At 53.7% G+C, this 19,911-nt stretch overlaps 1 protein-coding gene across 1 annotated transcript in view; it reads left to right on the top strand.

Annotated features, from left to right (window-relative positions):
- The first annotated feature begins 1,891 nt into the window (after window positions 1-1,891).
- TBX5 (T-box transcription factor 5) overlaps window positions 1,892-19,911 on the top strand; it is a 42,270-nt gene continuing 24,250 nt past the window's right edge. The window contains exons 1-6 of the mRNA XM_047087907.1: window positions 1,892-2,038; window positions 3,717-3,811; window positions 5,978-6,097; window positions 6,881-7,028; window positions 10,525-10,677; window positions 18,384-18,475. Of these exons, the coding sequence (XP_046943863.1) occupies window positions 1,892-2,038; window positions 3,717-3,811; window positions 5,978-6,097; window positions 6,881-7,028; window positions 10,525-10,677; window positions 18,384-18,475 (755 nt within the window). The remainder of the gene's footprint in view (window positions 2,039-3,716; window positions 3,812-5,977; window positions 6,098-6,880; window positions 7,029-10,524; window positions 10,678-18,383; window positions 18,476-19,911) is intronic.

Here is a 19,911-nt window from a genome sequence, read left to right as displayed (position 1 = left end):
TGGCCGATCCTTTGTAGGCAGCGGTAGCCGCTAGTCTGGGCGAGCCGTCCCCGGCATAGACCCCCACCCCCCGCCCCCCACCCGGAGCCACCATGCCCGCGCCCCCGCCTCGCCGCCAGCTTCCCTGCTAGGAGCAAGAAGGGATGTGGTGAATGCACCGGCTTCACCGAGCGAGGTAACCGTCCCTGCAGATGGCCCGGGAGGCTCGGGAGGGAGCCCGCCGGCCGCGCGGGCTCCGGGAGGCGCGAAACGGCGGCGGGACTCCGGCCCCGCCCGGGACTGCGCCGAGCCCGGCGTTGCGGGGGGATGTGGCGCGGCCCGGAGCTCCCCGGCGCGTGGAGCCAGGCGGGGAGGCGCGCGGCCCGGCGAGCGGCGGGGAGGTTTGCAGGACGCGCGGCCTGGTTCTGTCACAGCGCATCTAGCTTGCCTCCGCCAGCCCCAAGCTGCCGCCGACCGCGACCGGGGCGCGCGAGGGGACGGTCCCGGCGGCCCCCGGCGGAAGGCAGCGCACGTGGGCGACGCCAGCCCCGCGTTCTTTTGTTGCCAGCCGGCCGCGGGGCTCCCATCACCGCCTCGCCCAAGCCCCAAGGGTGTGGTGAGGGAAACTGCTGGGGAGTCGGGCCTCGCGAGCCGTCCTCGTCGGCCCCACTCCGGGTCTCCCGGCCACCGCAGACCTGGGTGGGACCCAGCCTTTCCCTTCAGCGGCTGCGAAGCTTTGGGGGGGCGCCATCCTTGGCGCCCCCTTCCCCGTGCAGCCCGGTGTGGGGGGGAGGAGATCCCTATTTGGAAACGTGGAGGAGATTGGAAAGCGATCAGAGCGGGGAGGCAGGCTCATCCGGGCTTGAACAGTTCTGCAGCTGTTCCTTTACGTGCTTGCAACCCCGGCCCGTTCTCCCCGTTGCGTCGGACCTCCGAGTTGGATCCAGCGCCTGCCGCCCAGGATTTGTCCGGGACCCATTTTGTCCTCCTCGGCCCGAGCTTGGGCCTGCATTTCCAGCGAGCCAGGCCCGGCTGAAGCTCGGAGAAACTCCCCTCCGCCTGGCCGCTCGTCAAAATGCCCGTCCGGGGCTGGAGAGCCGAGAAAGCCTGGAGATCGCGCAGCCCCGGCGGCCTGCAGAGCGCTGGCCTGCCGCGCCCAGCAGCGCGCCTCCCTCCCCACTGCTGCGCGGCTGCTCTCCTGCCTTTTCTGTTCGGCTACTTTTAATTTTTACCGTTGCTGAAGGTGGGGGGAAAGGGGAGGACTCTTACTGTTAAGGGACTTTTCATTTTAAGGCCTGTAACTGATAAAGGATGAACGCGAATTCTCCTTGGGGCTGGGTCTCTTGATCTGCGTATCTTTCCCCCTCTAGGTTCTTGGTTTTGCAAGAGGCGGGTTACTGTAGACGTTTTGCCTGCTGCAGGAGAATATGCCTCCTGTGACTTTTAATACACAGAGCCGTGATGTCCTTCTGTAAGTCTGACGGAGAAAAACAGTTCTCCAAAGGACACTAGGTTTTTGTTTTGTTTTTGGTTCGTGCCCAATGGCTTCCAAAAATACCCAGGCCTTATCTTTATTGGCCCTTCCAGAAGTCCAGACAAATTTGACGGGCAGCTGGCTTATCGTGGGGGAGCCTGCGCAGGGGAGGTGCGAGCCTCGCCGCCTCCTCTCAGCCTGACCCGGGTCTTTTGCAAGAGGTTGTGCGTGGTCATAGAGTAATAACAACGATAATAATAACGGGACCTTCCACAGCTGAGAACGGAGGTGCTGGAAGCTGGACACTGGGGCCCAGCTGCGCCCTCCTGTCACTAGAATTGTACTTCCAACCTCTCTCTCTCTCTCTCTCTCTCTCTCTCTCTCTGTTTCCTGGCCTCAGAGCAGGACCCTGCTCGGGCACAGGGCGCCAGGCACACCATGGCCGACGCAGACGAGGGCTTTGGCCTGGCACACACTCCCCTGGAACCTGATTCGAAGGATCTACCCTGTGACTCCAAGCCCGAGAGCACGCTAGGGGCCCCCAACAAGTCTCCGTCATCCCCGCAGGCCGCCTTCACCCAGCAGGTAAGAAGACAGCTAGCCTAGAAGCCCTTTGCAAAAACCGAAGGCCCTCCTGTGGGGGAGGGGAGGAGGGTGGCTTGCCCGTTGCTCATAATTGTCCCCTTTTCCTTTTTATCTCCACTCATTCCACTTTCCTATGCCCTGCATCCCCCCCCATTCCAGTATATTCCAATCCACTTTATTGTGACGATAATCTTTATGGCCAGAGGATTTTGCAAATACATTGAAGTTGTTATAGAGAAGCCTTCATTATCCGGCTATTTGGGGCCAGCTAACAATAGCCCAGATCATTCCTTTGCTGCCACACTAGGTATAGGCTCAGCCCTGAGCACCTCATTAAGGGCTGGGTCAGCGGCTGCTTCAGGCCGGCGTGAGCGATGGCTTGACCCTTCTTCAGATCTTCCTTAGCCTTCGCCTCCGCCCGCCTTCCCCGAGCCGCCGCCCAGACCCTCGAGTTGCACTGTTTGTCTTGGGCCGGGCTCTGGAGGGCTGGCTCGCTCTGGCCGGTGGAGGGGAGCGCCGGGCCGTGCCAAGAGGTTGCAGGGAGCCGCAGGCTCCCCTGGATGGAAGCTGGGCCCCGGTTAGAGGGGGAGAGGCCTCCTAGGCCGTGTGCTCTGTGCCCCGTTCCCCCCAGCACTCTGGGTGCTCAAGGAGGCCCCTGGAGCCCTCCCATAATTTTAAATAAGGTGTCAGTTGGTGCAAAACGGGGTGACTTGGTCCGAAGAGATATTTGCACGTAGCTAAAGCCCTTCTTTGGGATTTCCATGGATGTCCTTCCTGGCTACCTCATTGACTCTCCTTTTTCCCCTTCCCGGCTCAGGAAAATGCGTGAATAGTCGTAGAGCACAGTGGGTACACGGTTTGGGGGACTTCGATTTTCTTTCCGGAAAAGCAAATCTGCTTATTGAGAGAGTTGCGGATTATTGCAAAACGAAGGTTTCGTCTAGAAATTTTTCTGCGTCGCTTCAGTAAAATAACTTTGAGCTGCAGAGCGGAGACGTTAACCGGTTTCGGCTGCTCCCGTAATCAAAAAACAGCTCGAAGCGAATGGAGTTGGGTGTGAGAACCTGGGAGGTTTGTTAATAGAGGCATCAGAGGATTAACTTTGTGGACCGTGGGAACCTCTTATACGATCTACACAGTTTTAAGTTTACATTTTCTCTTACGGCCATATTTGCACCACCGCGAGACTCAACACGCGTATATGCACTATTTGCACCCCATGGGGGTGGCTACGTGAGAATGTTCTGAGTGGGCCTTTTGAGGTGGAGTGTTTTTGTTTTTGCTTTTGTTTTTGTTTTAGCATCTTGGCTAAAAGGGTTTGCGATTGGCCCCAGTTTTTTTGTTATTTTTTGTTTTTTTTTTTTTTGTTTTGGTTTTTTTAAAGTCTGTTCTCATGGACACACTAGAGGACCCTGATGGTTGGGGACTTTTCTCTAGCCTTGTGTTGGTGGCGTTAGGAGACAACAGGGCATCGTGGGGAGGTACACGGAGCTTGTACAGGGATTCCTGGGCAGGGCTGCTGGTGCTCCAGGGCTGGCTGGGGGCAGTTCTCAGCCTCAGAGCCCAGAGGCTCCGGAGGGAAGGAGAAGTCTGTGTTTGGGGGGCAGCTGAGGGGAAGGGAAGGCCCACTGCTCCTGGGGCCGGTCCGTGTGACTTTTCTCTCCTCTCCTCTCTCTAGGGCATGGAAGGGATCAAGGTGTTTCTCCACGAAAGAGAACTGTGGCTGAAATTTCACGAAGTCGGCACAGAAATGATCATAACCAAGGCCGGAAGGTGAGCTGGCCACCTCTGCTGGGGTGGGTGGGGTGCGGGGCGCCTGGGCAACTTGTGGGGGAGACAAAGGAGGGAAGGTCTCGGAGATGCGAGAGAGAGAGAGAGAGAGAGAGAGAGAGAGAGAGAGACGGGGGCAGAGAAAAGACTAGAGCAGAGCAGAGCAGAGCAGAGAGAGAGAGAACGAATGTGTTTTGTTTGACCCGATTTTGGATAAAGATGCTTGGAGAATTCCTCCATTGACCTGCATCGCTGGTGGAGGAAACGCCTGTTGGATTCACCTCCGAAACAGGGCATTTCTCCCACCTCGTATAGGAGAAGAATCCAGAGCTTTGGGGGCCATACTAAGTGGACGGGTTGGTCGTGGGAGAAAGTGGGACGGGCAGGGAGAGAGAACGGGGAACCGGGGAGGTGCGGAGTCGGCACGGAGATGAGACCCGCTCTCAGCCTTGACTCCTGGCCCCCACCCTCCGTCCCACCCTCCCTGACCTTGGAGCGGCTCCAGAGTCCCACCCGATTGCCAAACTCCGAGTCGCTGAATGTATTCGCTACCTCTTTCATTGTTTATAGAAAGCGGGAGAAGCCTTTGAAACTGAACCGGGGCTCGGCCGGGCTCTATATATACAGACACCGATAAACACGGCAGTTTGGCCAAGACACTCACCCCAGAGTTCCTCTTAAAAGCTCGCAGGGTTGTTTTTTTTTTTTTTTTTTTTTTTTTTTTGCTAGAAACGCTAAACTTCTGGGGAAAGCTATTTGGAGGGTCATGCAACTCTGTATCCCAGGGGCGACTGTGTGTGCGTGAGCCCGGGCCTGGGGACGTCCTCACCACAGGCCTCCCGGTGCCGCAGGGGCCCTCCGTGTCCCAAGGGCAGAAAGTCCGGAGTCCGCCCCGGACAGGCTCGTGAAGCCGGCCACCGAGTGTGTGAAGGGGGGGAGGGGGGAGCCGCCTCACCAGACGCCCCCGGTTCTCCAGCCCGAGCCTCCCGCAATAAACTGACAACAGTGACATTTATTATTATTTGAAATTAAACAACGTTTGCTCCCCCGCTCGGCCTGAGTGAACCAGGAGGCGCGTTCTGTTTACACTGAAGAACTGAGTTCTTCTTCCCAATCTGCTCTGGAAGGAAAGACACGGCCGGGCCCCCTCTCCCCCTCAGCCTGAGCTGAGGGGATTTAACTATAAAAGGCCTGGGAAGCCTCCCTCGAGCTTGCCTGCAGGCTCGGAGCTCAGGCAGATAAACACCACCGGGCTTCGGCTCCAAGGCCTCCCTTCACTCACCCCTTCCTGCCATCCCTGGGTGAGCCAGGATCCAGCCTCGAACCCGCCTTCTGGCTTTCTGGGGAGCGCTCCATCCCCCTCCGCGGGAGGGCTGGGAATCTGGAGCCCGCCGTGCGCGCTGAGGGGAGCGGGGGTACAGAGCCTTGCAGACCCCAAAGCACCCGCCTGCCCCTGAGCCCATCCTGGTTGAGGCCCCGGTGTCTCCAAAACCAAACCCGGATGGGTTTTGAGTTTCTTTGCCGAGGGCCGGAGGGCTTAGACTCTCCCAGGAAGGGCACCAGGTGCCTTGGAGAAGTTGGGGGGCGGGGGAGTGGTGGGATTGAGGAACAAATGTCGGCTGGAGGCTCGTGGCAAGGTCACCAGCTGAGCTCTACGCTGGGGGTGGAGGACCGAAGCCAGGACAGAAGGTACACGGGTGCCCACGGGTGTGCACCCACCTCGGTGCCCGCATGTGGGTGCATAGCGGCCAACGCACCTGCCTGCACGGAGGAGGCCAGCTTTTGGCCTAAGAAGTCTCCTTCTGCCCCTAGATTAAAAAGTAGGTCTCTGGCTCTGAAAAGAGCATTTACAAAGGGCAGAAATGGAGGCCCTGGTTCTCTCTAGAAGCCCTCGCCTCCAGGTTTCTATTTTCCTCCTGGTTACAAATAATCACCAGCCTCCAGCTCACCTCTGGGCCTTTCTCCTCCCCAGAACTCGCAGGGAAACCCGGAGTGGATTTTGGCAGGAGCGGAGCGGGGGTCACTTCTCTCCTGAGCGCTTCTCAAACTGTAGCTTCTTCCGTTAAAATGTGGGGACGCGCTCTTTAAAACGTTGGCATTAATTCTCTCTTTCTCTCTCTCTGTGTCTCTGTCTCTGACTTTCTGAGTCTCCCTCCTTTTCTCCCCTAGGCGGATGTTTCCCAGTTACAAAGTGAAGGTGACGGGCCTTAACCCCAAAACGAAATACATCCTCCTCATGGACATCGTTCCCGCGGATGACCACAGATACAAGTTCGCAGACAATAAATGGTAGGCACCGGCGTGGGCAGTTGCGGGGGAGCAGGGAGGAAAGTGGGGGGAAAAAAAAACCTCCTCCCCTCCCCTGCACCGAACGAAGCAACATCTTCTGAACTCCTGTGCCTTAGAGGCTCTTGCTGCTATCCCCACGCATCCTCCGGACCACCCCGAGAGGAAGAAACAGCAGCCCTTAGCCCCCATTTTATAGACAAGAAAACTGAGGCTCACGGGAGGTAAAGGGCTTGTTATCTGTTGCTGCAGCCGCGGGTTGTGGATTTTTCAAAAGGGTATTGTTTCCAAGCGCTGGAGGTATTTCTGGGGGCATAAAACCATTTACAGTTATTTTTTATGAGTTACCTGCTTTGAACATGCCTTTTTATGAAATTGCAAAGTCGGGCCGTGGTATTTGAGTCAAACAGGCAAGAGAGGAGAGGTCCATTCCTTGGGTGGATTGCTCCCCGTGGCTGCCCAGCGAACGGAGGCTCCAAGAGGAAGGCCCGTTTGAAAGCCCTCAAGGATTTTTTTCTTAGACTTTTTTTTTTTTTTTTGTCCAGAGGCTTCCAGAACCCACCGATTGTTTGAGGGCCGCCAGGCTGCGGTGCCCCTGGTGCAGGGGAAGGAGCGAGGTGGAAGAAAAGAGAGACGGGTGGGGGCTCGCCTGGCTGCAGGCGTTCTGGGCGCCTGGGCTTGTAGATGCCAGGGGAGGGTCAGGACATTTCCAGATCGTTCTTAGCTGCCCTCGCCAGCACCACGGGGCGCTAAGTCTGGGTGGGTTTCCGCCCCATCTCGGTCTAGGTCTGTGACGGGCAAAGCAGAGCCCGCTATGCCGGGCCGCCTTTACGTGCACCCAGACTCGCCGGCCACTGGGGCACACTGGATGCGGCAGCTGGTCTCCTTCCAGAAACTCAAGCTCACCAACAACCACCTGGACCCATTCGGGCACGTAAGTACCAGGAGGGCTCCTCCGGTCCACCCCTGCTCCCAGTCTCTCTCTGTCTGTCTCTCTTGTCCCCGCTTCTCTCCTCCCAGGGTTTCTCTCTCTTCTTGCCTCGTCACACTTCCAGCCTCTCCTTTCCTTGTTCCACTCCACCCGCCTGAGTCTTTTCCTCCAGGCTCCGGCCTTCCCTTCTCTTCCTTTTCCTCTGATTTCTCTCACCTTCTTCCCCTCTGGCTCCACCTCTCTCCTGTGCGGTCCTCTCTGTGGTCTGCTGTCCCATGCTCTGGGGCCACCTTTCCCGGGGAACTGGAGAACCGGGCTCTTGGGGAGAGGGAAGCGCGCACCCCTGGCCTGGCCCCCAGTCCCATCTGTGATTAGGGGTGGCGGCTGCGTTTCAGATCTTCAGAAAACACGGTCCTTCTAGCCCAGTGGGTACGAAGCACCCGCTGCCCAAAGGCTGGACCGTGGTGGGAGCCATAGATACCTTCCCTACTCGCTTCCAGATCTTGCCTTATTATTGAGACATTCTGGCTGAGAGGGAGACCCCAGGCCACCTGCTCCCTCTTTTACGGATGGGGAAGCCAAGCTACCAGAGACCAACCCTGATATCCCTTTTAGCTGATACTTTAGGGTTTATGTCCCCCCCCCCCGACTTCTAGCCTTCCTCACCCCCAGTTCCCAGGATGGGCTGGGCACCAATTCCCGCAGCAGGCACACCTAGACCAGGGTCCTAGACCTGGAGTCTGGTTGGAGAGAGCAGCCTTGGTGAACCCCCTGAGTCTGCATGCAGGACATTGCATGTGCTGTCCCCCTCCCCACCTTCCAAGAGAATTGTGTAGCTTTTAGTGGATTCTCTAGCTTTGAGTAGATTTCTCTTCACCAACGAAAAGCAAATGAAGAACAAAACGCCGATTTGGGGGGAAATGTCTCTAGGTCTTTTCATTGGCAATAATTAATCACCAAGACAGAACACGGTCTCCGGATTCAGTGTTCAAAACCCTTAGCTTGCTGATTCCACCATAAAGTGGGCTGGTTGGTCTTAGGACACTTGACCCTCATGGCAGCCTAGAAACGAGGACAGAAATATGGGAGGGGAGGGGAGTTGCCCAAGGTCATGCAGCTTGTATGTGGGAGCAGAGATCTGAGGCTTGGTCTAATTCCAAGGGTGGTCTCTGTCCTGCCATGTGGTCTCTTTAGGGAAAATCAACAAACACATGGTGCCCAGTTGAAGGAGCTGGGTTTGCAAAGATTTGATCCAGAGGGGAGACGGTTTGGGAAGGTCCAAATGGGAGACTCTGGTCCCGTGGGGCCTTAGGGCTAAAACACTGAGCCCCCAGGGTCTGGGGTGGGGAGGGGACATTGAGTGCTTGGCCGTCTGGCTGCTGGCCGCTGGCCCCTGGGGAAGAGAGAAGGCAGGCCCATTCCCTTCCTGTGCGGTGGGAAGGAGCAGGGGGTGCAGAGGGGCGTCTCTAGACAAAACGCCCGGCCTCCTTTCCGTTTCAACCAGGCAGTTTGCCCGCAGCGGCCCGTAGGCCCGAGCGTGCACTGCACAGAAATGCCGTCGAGCGTGCGTGGGCGGTCAGCTGGCCAGGGTGACGCGCACCTGCGGGCACCGGACCGAGACTTAACTTAAGCGCTGGGGAGAAGCGGGACGATTTTGTAAGCGTCCCGCGTGCCACTCCCGCCTGGCTGGCGGCCTCCCGCGGGCTGGGTGCGGGGGACCCTTTTGTGGGGGGGGTCTCCGTGGAACCCTGGTGCGCGGCTGCGGGGACCGTGCTCCGGCCCCACGTGGGCGCCTAGCTTTTCCCCTGCGGTGCCTTCTGTGGGCGCGATGGGCTGGGCGCCCGGGGAAGGCTCGCAGCCCCGCAGCCAGGCTCCCGCACCCTGGAGCGTTTCTGGTCCTCCCGAGGGCACCGAAGAGGGAGGGTGCTCGGGGCTGCCCTGGACTGCCCTTCGCAGCCCTCCCCCATCCCCCAACTCAGGACTTGGGGTCCAGAGCCGCCCTAATGAAATTAGGAGTCATTAGATCGCCCTCGCGCTGATGTCTCGACACTGTCCCCGGCCGTCAAAGCAATTTGGCTAAGCCGGGACGATGGCCGCGCCGGCCGGGGGCTGCGGCGGCGCGCGGGGCCCCGCTGCGTCTCTCTGTCGCCACGCCGCCCCAGCCCGGCGTCGCTATCGGCCAGGGAGGCGGCCGGACCGCGGCGGGCCGGAGATTAGAGCCGCGCGGCCCGGGGTTCGCGCCCCTTCTCCGCTTCCCCTCCCCCTCCTCCGGGCGGGTCTCAAGGGTTGGCCCAAGGACCCTGCCCCAGGGTCATCAACGCAAATAATCCAAGACACCGGGACAGCCTCCGGCCGCTCCAGTTGGCTGTCCTGGGGAGAAAGCAGGCCCGAGTTCCATCCTGCCCGTTGAGCGCGGCGATTGGCCGGTTCGGCGGGTTTCTCTCCGAGCGTCCTGATGCGTGTTGGCTTTCACAGCCTCCCGAAATCATCAAAAACCCGGCGTCCTCAAAGCAGCCAGGCCGGTTTTCCAAGTAAAGATGCTCATCTCCTAGGAATAGCCCTGTTCCAGCAGAGCCCCCCCGCCAACCCCATACTGACTATAGTAGCTGGATTCAGGCTACCGCGGTAAGACCCTGTCTGCCCCGCCACCCCCTGGAGGCGTTCCCCAAACATGCAGAAGGCAGAAAGGAAGGAGAAAGAGCGCATTCCCCCCAAAAGGCAGATGCAGCCGTTCTGTGTCCCGCCAAATCTGGAGGTCAGGCTCGTGGATACTGAAATGTTGCTGACCTTATAGAAAGGGAACCTGGAAGGAAGCAGGCCCTCCTCTGCTGGGGGTGAGATGGGGGGGGTGACAAGGAGATGCTTCCTCCCCCCCATCTCGCCATCCGTGGAGGTCCCCCACCCCCAGTTCCATTATCCTCTTTTTTTTTTCATTGACGCTCCTTTGCACAGTCTGCAAACAAAAGGTGATTTTTATTCCAGTTCTGCGAACTCTTGGTCTCTTTTTTCCATCTCTCGAAGGTTTATGGGGGGTGGGGCAGGGCGGAGGATGTTTGTTTGTTTGTGTCTTCTCCCCTTTCGCTCCAAAATTGATGCTTAGACATCTCCCCCCACCCCCGCCCCAACTCCAGGCACAAGTTTCCTGCTCCTGACTTGCTTTCCTCCCCTTTGGGTGGGTGGGTGGGGGGGGAGTACCTTATGCAGGAGTTAATTTATTAAGCAAACTTTATTAAGAATTCTGATTTACTGCCGTGTGTGCTTTGGGTAGATTCCTGGAATATTACCCGGGCTTTTTTGGTTGGAAATTGTCATTTTTGAAATGTTTCTTTTTAATGAAATCACTGGCCCCTTTTCAAAACAGGAGGGAAAAAATCAGACATTTTTTTTTTTTTGAGAGCCCGTATAAGGATGCGAATTTTAGGGGTGGAAAGTGGGGTTTTATCTGGAAACAGAGGGGTTTTGATTGTTCTTACAATTTCATTTTCTTTATGATTTTTAGATTATTCTAAATTCCATGCACAAATACCAGCCCAGATTACACATCGTGAAAGCAGATGAAAATAATGGATTTGGCTCAAAAAATACTGCATTCTGCACCCACGTCTTTCCTGAGACCGCCTTTATTGCGGTGACTTCCTACCAGAACCACAAGGTAAGCTGAAACCTGGGAGCTAGCTCTGGGACTGTCTGTTCGTTTGCATGAAAACAATTGTGCAGGGGTCTCGTGCTGGAACCTTTAGACTTTAAGGGATTCTTCGTTCCCTCGCTGCGGGCTGAGGCGGGACAAAGCTACAGATGGAGGACTGCAGCTGTTTGTACTATGTTCACGTGTTTTGTATCACTCTCTCTGTCTCTGTCTCTGTGTGTCCCTCTCACACATAGACACACACACACACACACACACACACACACATGCACACACCATCAGACACAAGTTTATCAAACTGCAGGTGCCCATGCGTCCAAATGCAACAAGAAAGCATCTGTCTGGACTCATGAAGTGATCACCGAGGAGAAAGGTCACTTTCGTACGTGGCTCCCTGCTCTTGGGTGGGGGCCCGGTGGTACCCTTCATGGAGCCTTTTTTTTTTTGGTGGTGGGGGAGGGTTGGGGGTCTCTCCTTCAGTCTGTCTTTTGGATGCATTTCAACTTGAACTGGGACAAAGTTCCCAGAAGCCTTGGGCTTGGGTTTGCAAGATGCCTTCTCTAGTTAGACAAGACCCTGCACAACCACCGCTTGGGGAGGGGAGGGACACCTTGTTTTCAGGAAGCCGGCTGCAGCGTGGTGTAGACAGGGAAGGGTGCACACGGGTCCTGTCAACGACAGACCCCACGCTGTTCAAAATCCAGGCCCCGATTCGGGTATTTCCAAGCTGGACAATGATAGGTGAACAGGGCACCCCATAACCGCAGGTTGGGGGAGTATCTTTTATTCTCTCCCAGGGGAAAGGGCTCGTCTTGACGTGTCTTGGGTCATTTCTGTTCTTTAGACACTTGAGTGCCTCTGGATTCATTTTATTGGCCGGAGGGCAGGACTGAATGATTCTTAAACCTACTTATGAAAAGACATAGAATCTGGGGGGGGGGAGGCACCGCGGGGGTGCAGGTTGTTAGCATTAAGTAGTGGTTTAATTGGAGGACTGGCAAAGGGGAAATTAGCAGGTCCCATAGGGGATCAGTGAAGGCAGGTCACTGGGGCAACACGAGGAGATAGTAGATGGGGGCATGGTAATGTCCTCCCTCTCCACAGATTCTGTCCTCATTTGCCAGCAAGGGTGGCAGGAAGTTACAGGGACTGGGAAGAGGTGGGAGAGGACAGGGCAGGGTGAAGGGTGGGTTTAGCACCCTAAAGCCTCCGGTCACCCCGGGAAGGTCAGTCCAGTACGTGCCGGGTGTCAGAAAGTGTCCCCCCACCCGCCCCAGTGAAGCCAGGGCACTTACAAGATAGTAATCTCCAAATTCAGATGGTCAGTCACCAGGCCAAGCTGTGATGGATGGTCCCTCCTAGACCACAAGGCCTGCCTCGGGGCCCCAGGTCTTGAGAGAGCTTCCCTCCAGAAAGAAAACTCACTCTCCCCAAAGTGCAATGACTTTTTAAAGGGGAAGAAGGATTTTTTTTCTGGGATCCAAGCCCCGACTCGTCAAACCAGCAAGAGCAAAAACATTAAGGCCAAATACCCTGAAAATTGCAAAACTGTTTCAGGCTAATTTGAGTCTGGCTGTTAGAAACCTGTTTCCTCTATGGCTGCTGTCAATCTATGTTTAACTTTGCGGTGACAGTCACAGGGGAAAAAAATTGGAAAAAATAGTAGCAAGGACGTTCAGTCTCCCTCCCTCCCTCCCTCCCTCCCTCCCTCCCTCCCTCTCATACATATGCACATACAGCCATGTATTACACATACGTATCTACACACACATACACACACACACACACACACACACCTGACAGAGGGTCCAAACATGTATCAGATCTTCTTTTCTTTTCTTTCTTTCTTTTCCTCTAAGAAAGCCCAGGCTCCTCCAGAAAGGACAGGAAGTGTTAGGCTCACCCTGCTGGAGAGTAGATCCTGTGGGGGAGATCCCTAAGCTCTGCGTAGTTAGGATCTTAGGGCCCATCCAGCCTGGCTAGATCTGGGGAGCATGAGCACACTCTTGTCTCTGTCCTTCTTTCCGTCTCTTTCTTTGCTTTATTGAGGCATAACCGTCCAACAATAAACTGCAATATGTGAAGCATACAGTTTGGCCAATTTGACAGGTATGTTATACCCACAAGACTATCATCGCGACCTCTTGTGAATCAACCTGACACGCTCAGGTTTCTGTTATTTCTTTCTTTCTTTTCTTTTCTTTTTTTTTTTTTTAAGTCTGTTCATTTATATTGAGAGAGGGAGAGAGAGCATGAGGAGAGGAGGGGCAGAGAGAGAGAGGGAGAGAGAGAGAGAATCCCAAGCATGCTCTGTGCTGACGGTGCGATGCGGGGCTCAAACTCACCAACTGGGATGACGACCCAAGCCGAAACCAAGAGTTGGATGCTGAAACGACTGAGCCACCTAGGCGCCCCACCCCCCAATTTTTTTTTTCCAGATTTCTGTTTTTTTTTTTTTTTTAATTTTTTTTTTCAACGTTTATTTTTATTTTTGGGACAGAGAGAGACAGAGCATGAACGGGGGAGGGGCAGAGAGAGAGGGAGACACAGAATCGGAAACAGGCTCCAGGCTCCGAGCCATCAGCCCAGAGCCCGACGTGGGGCTCGAACTCCCGGACCGCGAGATCGTGACCTGGCTGAAGTCGGACGCTTAACCGACTGCGCCACCCAGGCGCCCCGCAAAAAAATTTTTTAAACGTTTATTAATTTTGGGAGCGGGGGGCACAGCATGAGTGGGAGAGGGGCAGAGAGAGAGGAGAGAGAATCCCAGGCAGGCCCCACCCTGTCAGCACAGAGCCCGATGTGGGGCTGGAACTCGTGAAACCGTGAGATCATGACCTGAACCGAGATGAAGAGCTGGACAGTTAACCGGTGCCCCTGGGTTTTTTTTTTTTTTCTTAATTGGTTGGGCCATAAAGGTTTTTGAGCCCACCTGACATCCAGAAGAGGGATTCCATAGGAGAGAACTTGCAGTCACTCTCTCCCATATGAGGTTTCCCCCACTTTTTAGCGGTAAAGTACCAAAGGCACTCATTTTTATCAGGAGGTAGTCTAAAGCAGTACATTTTTCCAGTCCAGTCCAGGGCCCCTCCAGACGTTCCCTGCGTGGATGTATGACGCGTGACTTGACTAAGAGGGCCAACCTGTGTGTGGTTTGTGGACTCTGTCTTGTTCCCTTATGGTCCCACCTGGGCGAGGTGTTGAGACCTCTTGGGCAGGAGCCACCTAAGCTTCTGCTCATCGTTGCATAAGGTTAAGGTGGGACTCTGGAGGCGGGCTGCCTGGGTTGAAGTCCATTCGATTGGGCATAGTTCCTGGACTCAGTTTTCCTCCTCTGTACAATGGGGATAACACAAGCATTGTTTTTATCACTGTGAGGACCAAACGAGATAATCCTCGGAAAATTCGTAGTGCTGAGCCTGGCAAAGAGTAAGCACGGTTAGTGATGAAGTCACTGACTTACCGCTCAACCGATCCGTTTGCAACAGGGCAGCTCCTTCCAGAACACACGCTCGGAAACCCTTTGCCCTGCCCTGGCTGCGTTGGGTTCCGAAAAACTGAGATTTTAAAGAAGTTCCTCTTACTGTGGTTGCACAACAGCTACAAACATTAGTCTTTGTGGTGGAGTCGGTTCGTTCCCCGAACATGCCATCCATTCAAGGGCTCTTTGCCCCACATTATGCTTTGGAAAAATGAGCAAGGACAGAAAAGCCATCCGCGTGATTAAATCGCCAGGACAGTTCGGGACACTGACGAGCCGCTGATTTTTGGTGTCAAGGGCCCGGTGCCGTCACGATGCCCTCTCTCTGCTTGGATGCGGGTACCAGGCGGAGGCAGGTGCGTGGCAGGGTTCACGCATTGGGCTGCAGTCACGCACCCGCACGCCGCCGGGCTCCTAATGACACGACGTATTTCCTCAGCCCAGCTGTGATCCCCAAGCTGGATTTGGGAGTTATTTCCCCAGATGGTTGACAGCTTGGAAAAGATATTTAAAAACTCGACTCGTCCAGAACGACGTTTGCTCTGTGAAACACGTTTTTGTAAGGTTTTCACTGAAGCTGTCAGCAGCGTCCAGAGCGATCCCTAGAAATATTTAGGTGTTAAAAAAAGGTCACGTGGGCATTTCATTTCTCTGCTCGCGCAACAATGGCTGTGTTTGCAAGCGGCCGTCCCCCCGATATTAACTTACCTCGCCATTAAGAGGCATTTTTTCTTCCTGCTTAAATCATTGTGTAAGGAGCCTGTATTTATGAGGTACGAGCTTTCTGGTTGGGACCAGGAAATGAACCCCTAATAGAGAGACATAATTAAGATTTTTGGCCCTCGCGAGGGTGTTTTTTTTTTTTTTTTTTCAAAAGCAAGAATTCCCAACAATTATTCTCATTAATTTTTACAACCTCTGTCTCACTGGTCCGAGCTGGCATTTATATTTGTTTTTTTTTTCCCCACCGCCCCCCCCTCCCCCGGATATCCGGTTTTATGCTGACTTTGGAGGGAAGTCAGTTTCAGTGGAGCCTTTTTAGTGGAACTCAGACGTCTGACTCTATCAGCCTGTGTGCCCGTGAGTGAGCGAGCGACAGCACACGGCGGTGTGTCAGGAAGGACGTATCCTAGAGGCGGTTATACGGAACAAGGCGGACTTTGCCACCTTTAGCTAAGCTTGTAGGTTAACGTTTCTCCAGGGTGATAATTCTTAATAACCTACGGGCGTCTGGACTCAGTCTACAAAGCCAGATGTGTGTAAGATCAACCTACCTAGGGGTACGTGTAGCAGATTGTGTTTGTCCTATGCGATCATACTTTTGGAAGCGCAAAAAGTAGGTAAGCAGTAAACCTTTTCGTAAGGAGTGGTGTCAGGGAAAAAGATTTTTGCTGATAAAAGACTTCCTCCCCCCTCCCCCCGCCCCTGCATAATAATTGTTTGTCCTGAGCGCTTGGAGGAACAGTGACATCATGGACCAGGCATTAATTCAGCCCCGATACCACACCCTGACTGTCTTCAATATTTCCAGAGACTGGCTTCAGTCACTTGAAGGCGGGGGGGATTGGGGGCGTGGAGTGCAGTAAGGATTCCCTCCCTCCCTTCTTAAATGATCGAATATTTACTTAGCATATCGAGAATCTCTCCCCCTCCTTTAAAAAACAAAAACAAAAACATGATTTATGGTCAGTTGGGTTGCATTTTATTGTGACAAAGCCTGAGTGGGAAAAAAAAAAGCTCCAGGAGGGGATGGGTCTTTGGACTCCAAAACAGAAGTGGCTTCGGGAGTGCACATGTTAAAGACTGTTTTCCTAAGAGATTTTATAGACTTTTCTAGTCGTTCTGAAGAGTCAAGTCAAGATCAGGAAGTTGTAGGAATGGGCATGGTTTAAAAAAAAAAGAAATGAGGGGGGAAGGAATGTGTATACACATAAATACCCACACCTACTTTAAAAGTTTTAAAATAGATTTTGTTTTTGTAAGAGAAGTTTTAGGTTTACAGCAAAGTTAAGTGGAAAGTACAGAGAGTTCCCATAGACCCCTTGCCCCCCACCCTTCCCAAAGGCTCCCTCACCATCAACATCCCCCACCAGAGTGAGACATTATTACAATCGATGAATGCACATTGACACATCGTTATCACCCGGAGTCTAATTTAGGGTTCATTTGTGGTGTCGTACATCCTGTGGGTTTGGACAAACATATGAGGACGTGTGTCCGCCGTTAAGTATCACACAGAATAGTTTCACTAAATGTCCTCTGGGCTCTGCCTTTTCATCCGTCCCTCCCCACACAACTTCTGGCCACCATTGACCTTTGCCTTTCTAAAATGTCCTACGGTTGGATTCATACACCAGATCTTAAAAACGTTAATTTTATATGTTTTTTTTTTCATCGCAAACGCACACACATGTACACATACACAATGTAGTAATTTCACGCTCATTATAGAGTCTTGGGGTGGGAAGGAAGCCTTACAAAGCCATCTCTTCTGGAAAACAGAACATACCAGAATGCCTGCCCCCCCCCCCCCCGGATGTGCCACGGATGAATTATGGGTGCATTCACTAATTACTCCTGGTCTCTCAAAGAAACGTGCTTGGTTTCTCAAAGTCTGCAGCGCTACTACGGGGGGTAGATGAGGTGTTTTTCGTGTGTACTTGGCACATGATGTGACCACAAAGAGAAAAGTGTTCTCGCTTTGATTATCTTTCCGTTCATCTATCAGGGAGAGAGTGCAGAACCAATTTGCCTAAGTTCGTCTCGAAAAGTGCCTCGTCTCCCCTCGCAACAAAGTGAGGGCGGGCCTTGGATTTAGAACTTTCTGTGGGTGCCAGCAGAGAGAATTTGATACAATAGTTTTCCTCTTATTGAATAGCTGGTGATTCTGGTTTGATGCGTAGAGAAGGTTACATGTATGAAATAAACGTAAACCAGAAGGGCTTTGACTGAGATCACGATACTAAGCAGACTGGAGTGCCGTATAGATAGGGTACAATCATGATAATGAAGGTGAAGCTAGTGTCACTGAATCTGCCCTGCTGGCTGTAACGGTGATTTGATGAGGGCGCCTGGGTGGCTCAGTCGGTTGAGCGTCCGACTTCAGCTCAGGTCATGATCTCGCAGTTCCTGAGTTCGAGCCCCGCGTCGGGCTCTGTGCTGACAGCTCAGAGCCAGGAGACTAATTCGGATTCCGTGTCTCCCTCTCTCTCTGCCCCTCCCTGCTCCTGCTCTCTCTCTCTCTCTCTCTCTCTCTCTCAAAAATAAACATAGGGGCGCATGGGTGCCTCAGTTAAGCATCTGATTTTGGCTCAGGTCATGATCTCGCGGTTCTTGGGTTCGAACCCCGCTTTGGGCTCTGCGCTGACAGCGCAGAGCCTGGAGCCTGCTTCGGATTCTGTGTCTCCCTCTCCTGCTCGCACTCTGTCTATCTCAAAAACAAATCAAAACATTTTTTAAAAAGTAAACACATACACATAAAAAAAGAATCCTTTTAAAAAAAAAGTGATTTGATGCATAAACATGCGATTCACACACAGCTTTTAGGAAATACTTCTAGCAAAGTCCATACGGTTGGACTGTTTCCCCTGTTCTGTTACTGAGTATTGTACATTACAACCGAAATTTCCAAGAACAGGGATCATGCTTCTTTGTCTAGAAGATTGAAGGGGTTTGGAGCGGTCTGACAGGTATCATGTATGTTACCATTTCTGTATTTTGGTATTGATTTAATTAGACACCGTCTTCTACCTGGGCTGGCTATCACCCTTGTCTGTGAAGCTGAATGAACCCGGCATGAGGCAGAGCAGAATTTTGGAAGCAGTCGAGTTTTTCCAAACAGCGATTGCCACGCTGCGGGGGGGGGGGGGGGGAGCGACACCGTGTCAACGCGCAGAACTTTCCAGGCTGGGGGGGGGGGGGGTCGGCGCACCGAGTGTCGGGGGCCTAGATGGTGTGTGCGGCACAACATGGCAGGATTAAACACCAAACGCAGCTGGAGTGATGCGGGGTATGACTCCACTTAATGGGCAAACCGAAACCAGGTTTTTTCCCCTTTTCCAAGCGGTCTGATCTAGGACATTTTTCAAAGCCTCCTCTCGAATGAAGTGGTGGGTTCCGTTGACGTGACTGGCTTAATTTGCTGCCTTTGGTTGCCAGAGGCTGCGTTTCCAGCCATCAAGTGAAAACCCAAGTTTCTCCCTCCCTCCCTCTCTCTCTCTCCTTCCTTCAGATCACCCAATTAAAGATTGAGAATAATCCCTTCGCCAAAGGATTCCGGGGCAGTGACGACATGGACCTACACAGAATGTCAAGAATGCAAAGGTAAGAAGCTGGAATTCTGGGCTCCTTTGTCCCCACCGAGAAAAGGGAGAAGCGGCCACCCACGGCCTAAACCTTAAAGGATGGGACAGCCTGGGGGGAGGGGCGTGTGCCCCCTTGGGGGGCAGGACGGGGAGGAGGCACGTGGGAATGTTCTCCATCTGCCCTGGGGAGGGGGGGGGACAAAAGCGAGAACTTTCTCTCCCCTCTTTCTTTGCTGTCGCCTACCTTCCCGTGAAGTCAGTCCTTTCTCTTTCTTCCCATAAGTCACAGCCGATGAATGATTTTCTTTTTGGCAACAGCTCTCCGTAAATGAAAGGGAAGTTAATGACTTGATTTCCTGGGGGTGAAATACAGACAAACCTGACACCATGTGGTGGTCCGGGGCACTGGGGGGATTGGAAGCTGGTGATAAAAATTGCTCGGTATTTTTACATATCCTGTGGTCACGGTCGCTGATATGATGAATAGAAGGGGCTATAGCAAATGTACATAGTGGGAATTTGGTCTGATTTGAAAGGGTTGTACAAGCCTTGCCAAGTTTCTCAAACGTTCTCTTACCTCATGATACGCTTCCAAAATAACTTACCATATGGCGAGAGAATTAGAAATACATCTTGATTCCTTTGACCAGGAAGGGGATTCTGTCCCCGCCCCCTCCCCCCCCCCCCCCCCCCGCCGCACCCCTTCTGGTGGGTTTAGTGTTTCAAAATAAAATGAGGTCATTTAGGAAGTTTTTCCTTATCCTCTCTGGAAGACACGAGAAGGGTGAGTCAGGCAGATGGACAGACAAACCCATTCAAAGAAACAGAAGGGATCTAAGAAAGGGAGAGGGAAAACCCGCAGCGCTGGGGTTTTAACAGGCGTTTGGAAATACGTGCCACGGAAACCGTGTTTAGCTGGTGGGGTCACCTGCTGTGATTTTGCACGCTTTTAAAAAGTGAGTAACACCGATACCTTCAGATGCGCACACGCCCGCCCCCCTGGATGTGCTTCTGCGTTTATCGTTGGGGTCCTTCACGATTGCGGGGGGTAGTGAGATTTTTTTGTGGTTGTGGCTAAGAGAACCCAGTTCTTAAATTGTTAGAAAACGTTGGCGTCGAGTGTCTGCATTTTGGAAATTGGAGTTGGGCGAAGTCCACGGTCAGCGGAAAAGTTGACAGTAAGCACCTCATAAGGCTGGGAGGGGTCAACCTGTTTGTGGCCCTGGGCTCACAGCGCCAAGCTGTCGTTTGCACGGCGACCACACTCCCTTGCCATCCTGTTGGCTTCCTTTAAGGCGTGGTAGCCTTTGATGGAGTCTCACCTCAGGCCTGCGGGTGAGGCTCTGGGCCGTGCAGGTAGGGACTGGATGCGAGCCACCCCGCTCCGGCCTGCACACCAAGGGTTCTTCCCTCACATCTTCCCTCCTTCCCGCAAAGTCAAGAGCAGATGGGATG

The sequence above is a fragment of the Lynx rufus genome, unplaced genomic scaffold (assembly GCF_022079265.1).
Source record: "Lynx rufus isolate CCGP_SWC_20201006 ecotype Redwood Valley unplaced genomic scaffold, mLynRuf1.p SCAF_24, whole genome shotgun sequence".
Classification (NCBI taxonomy): Eukaryota; Metazoa; Chordata; class Mammalia; order Carnivora; family Felidae; genus Lynx; species Lynx rufus.
Note: the sequence above shows the minus strand (reverse complement) of the source record. Positions and strands in the feature narration are given on the sequence as shown.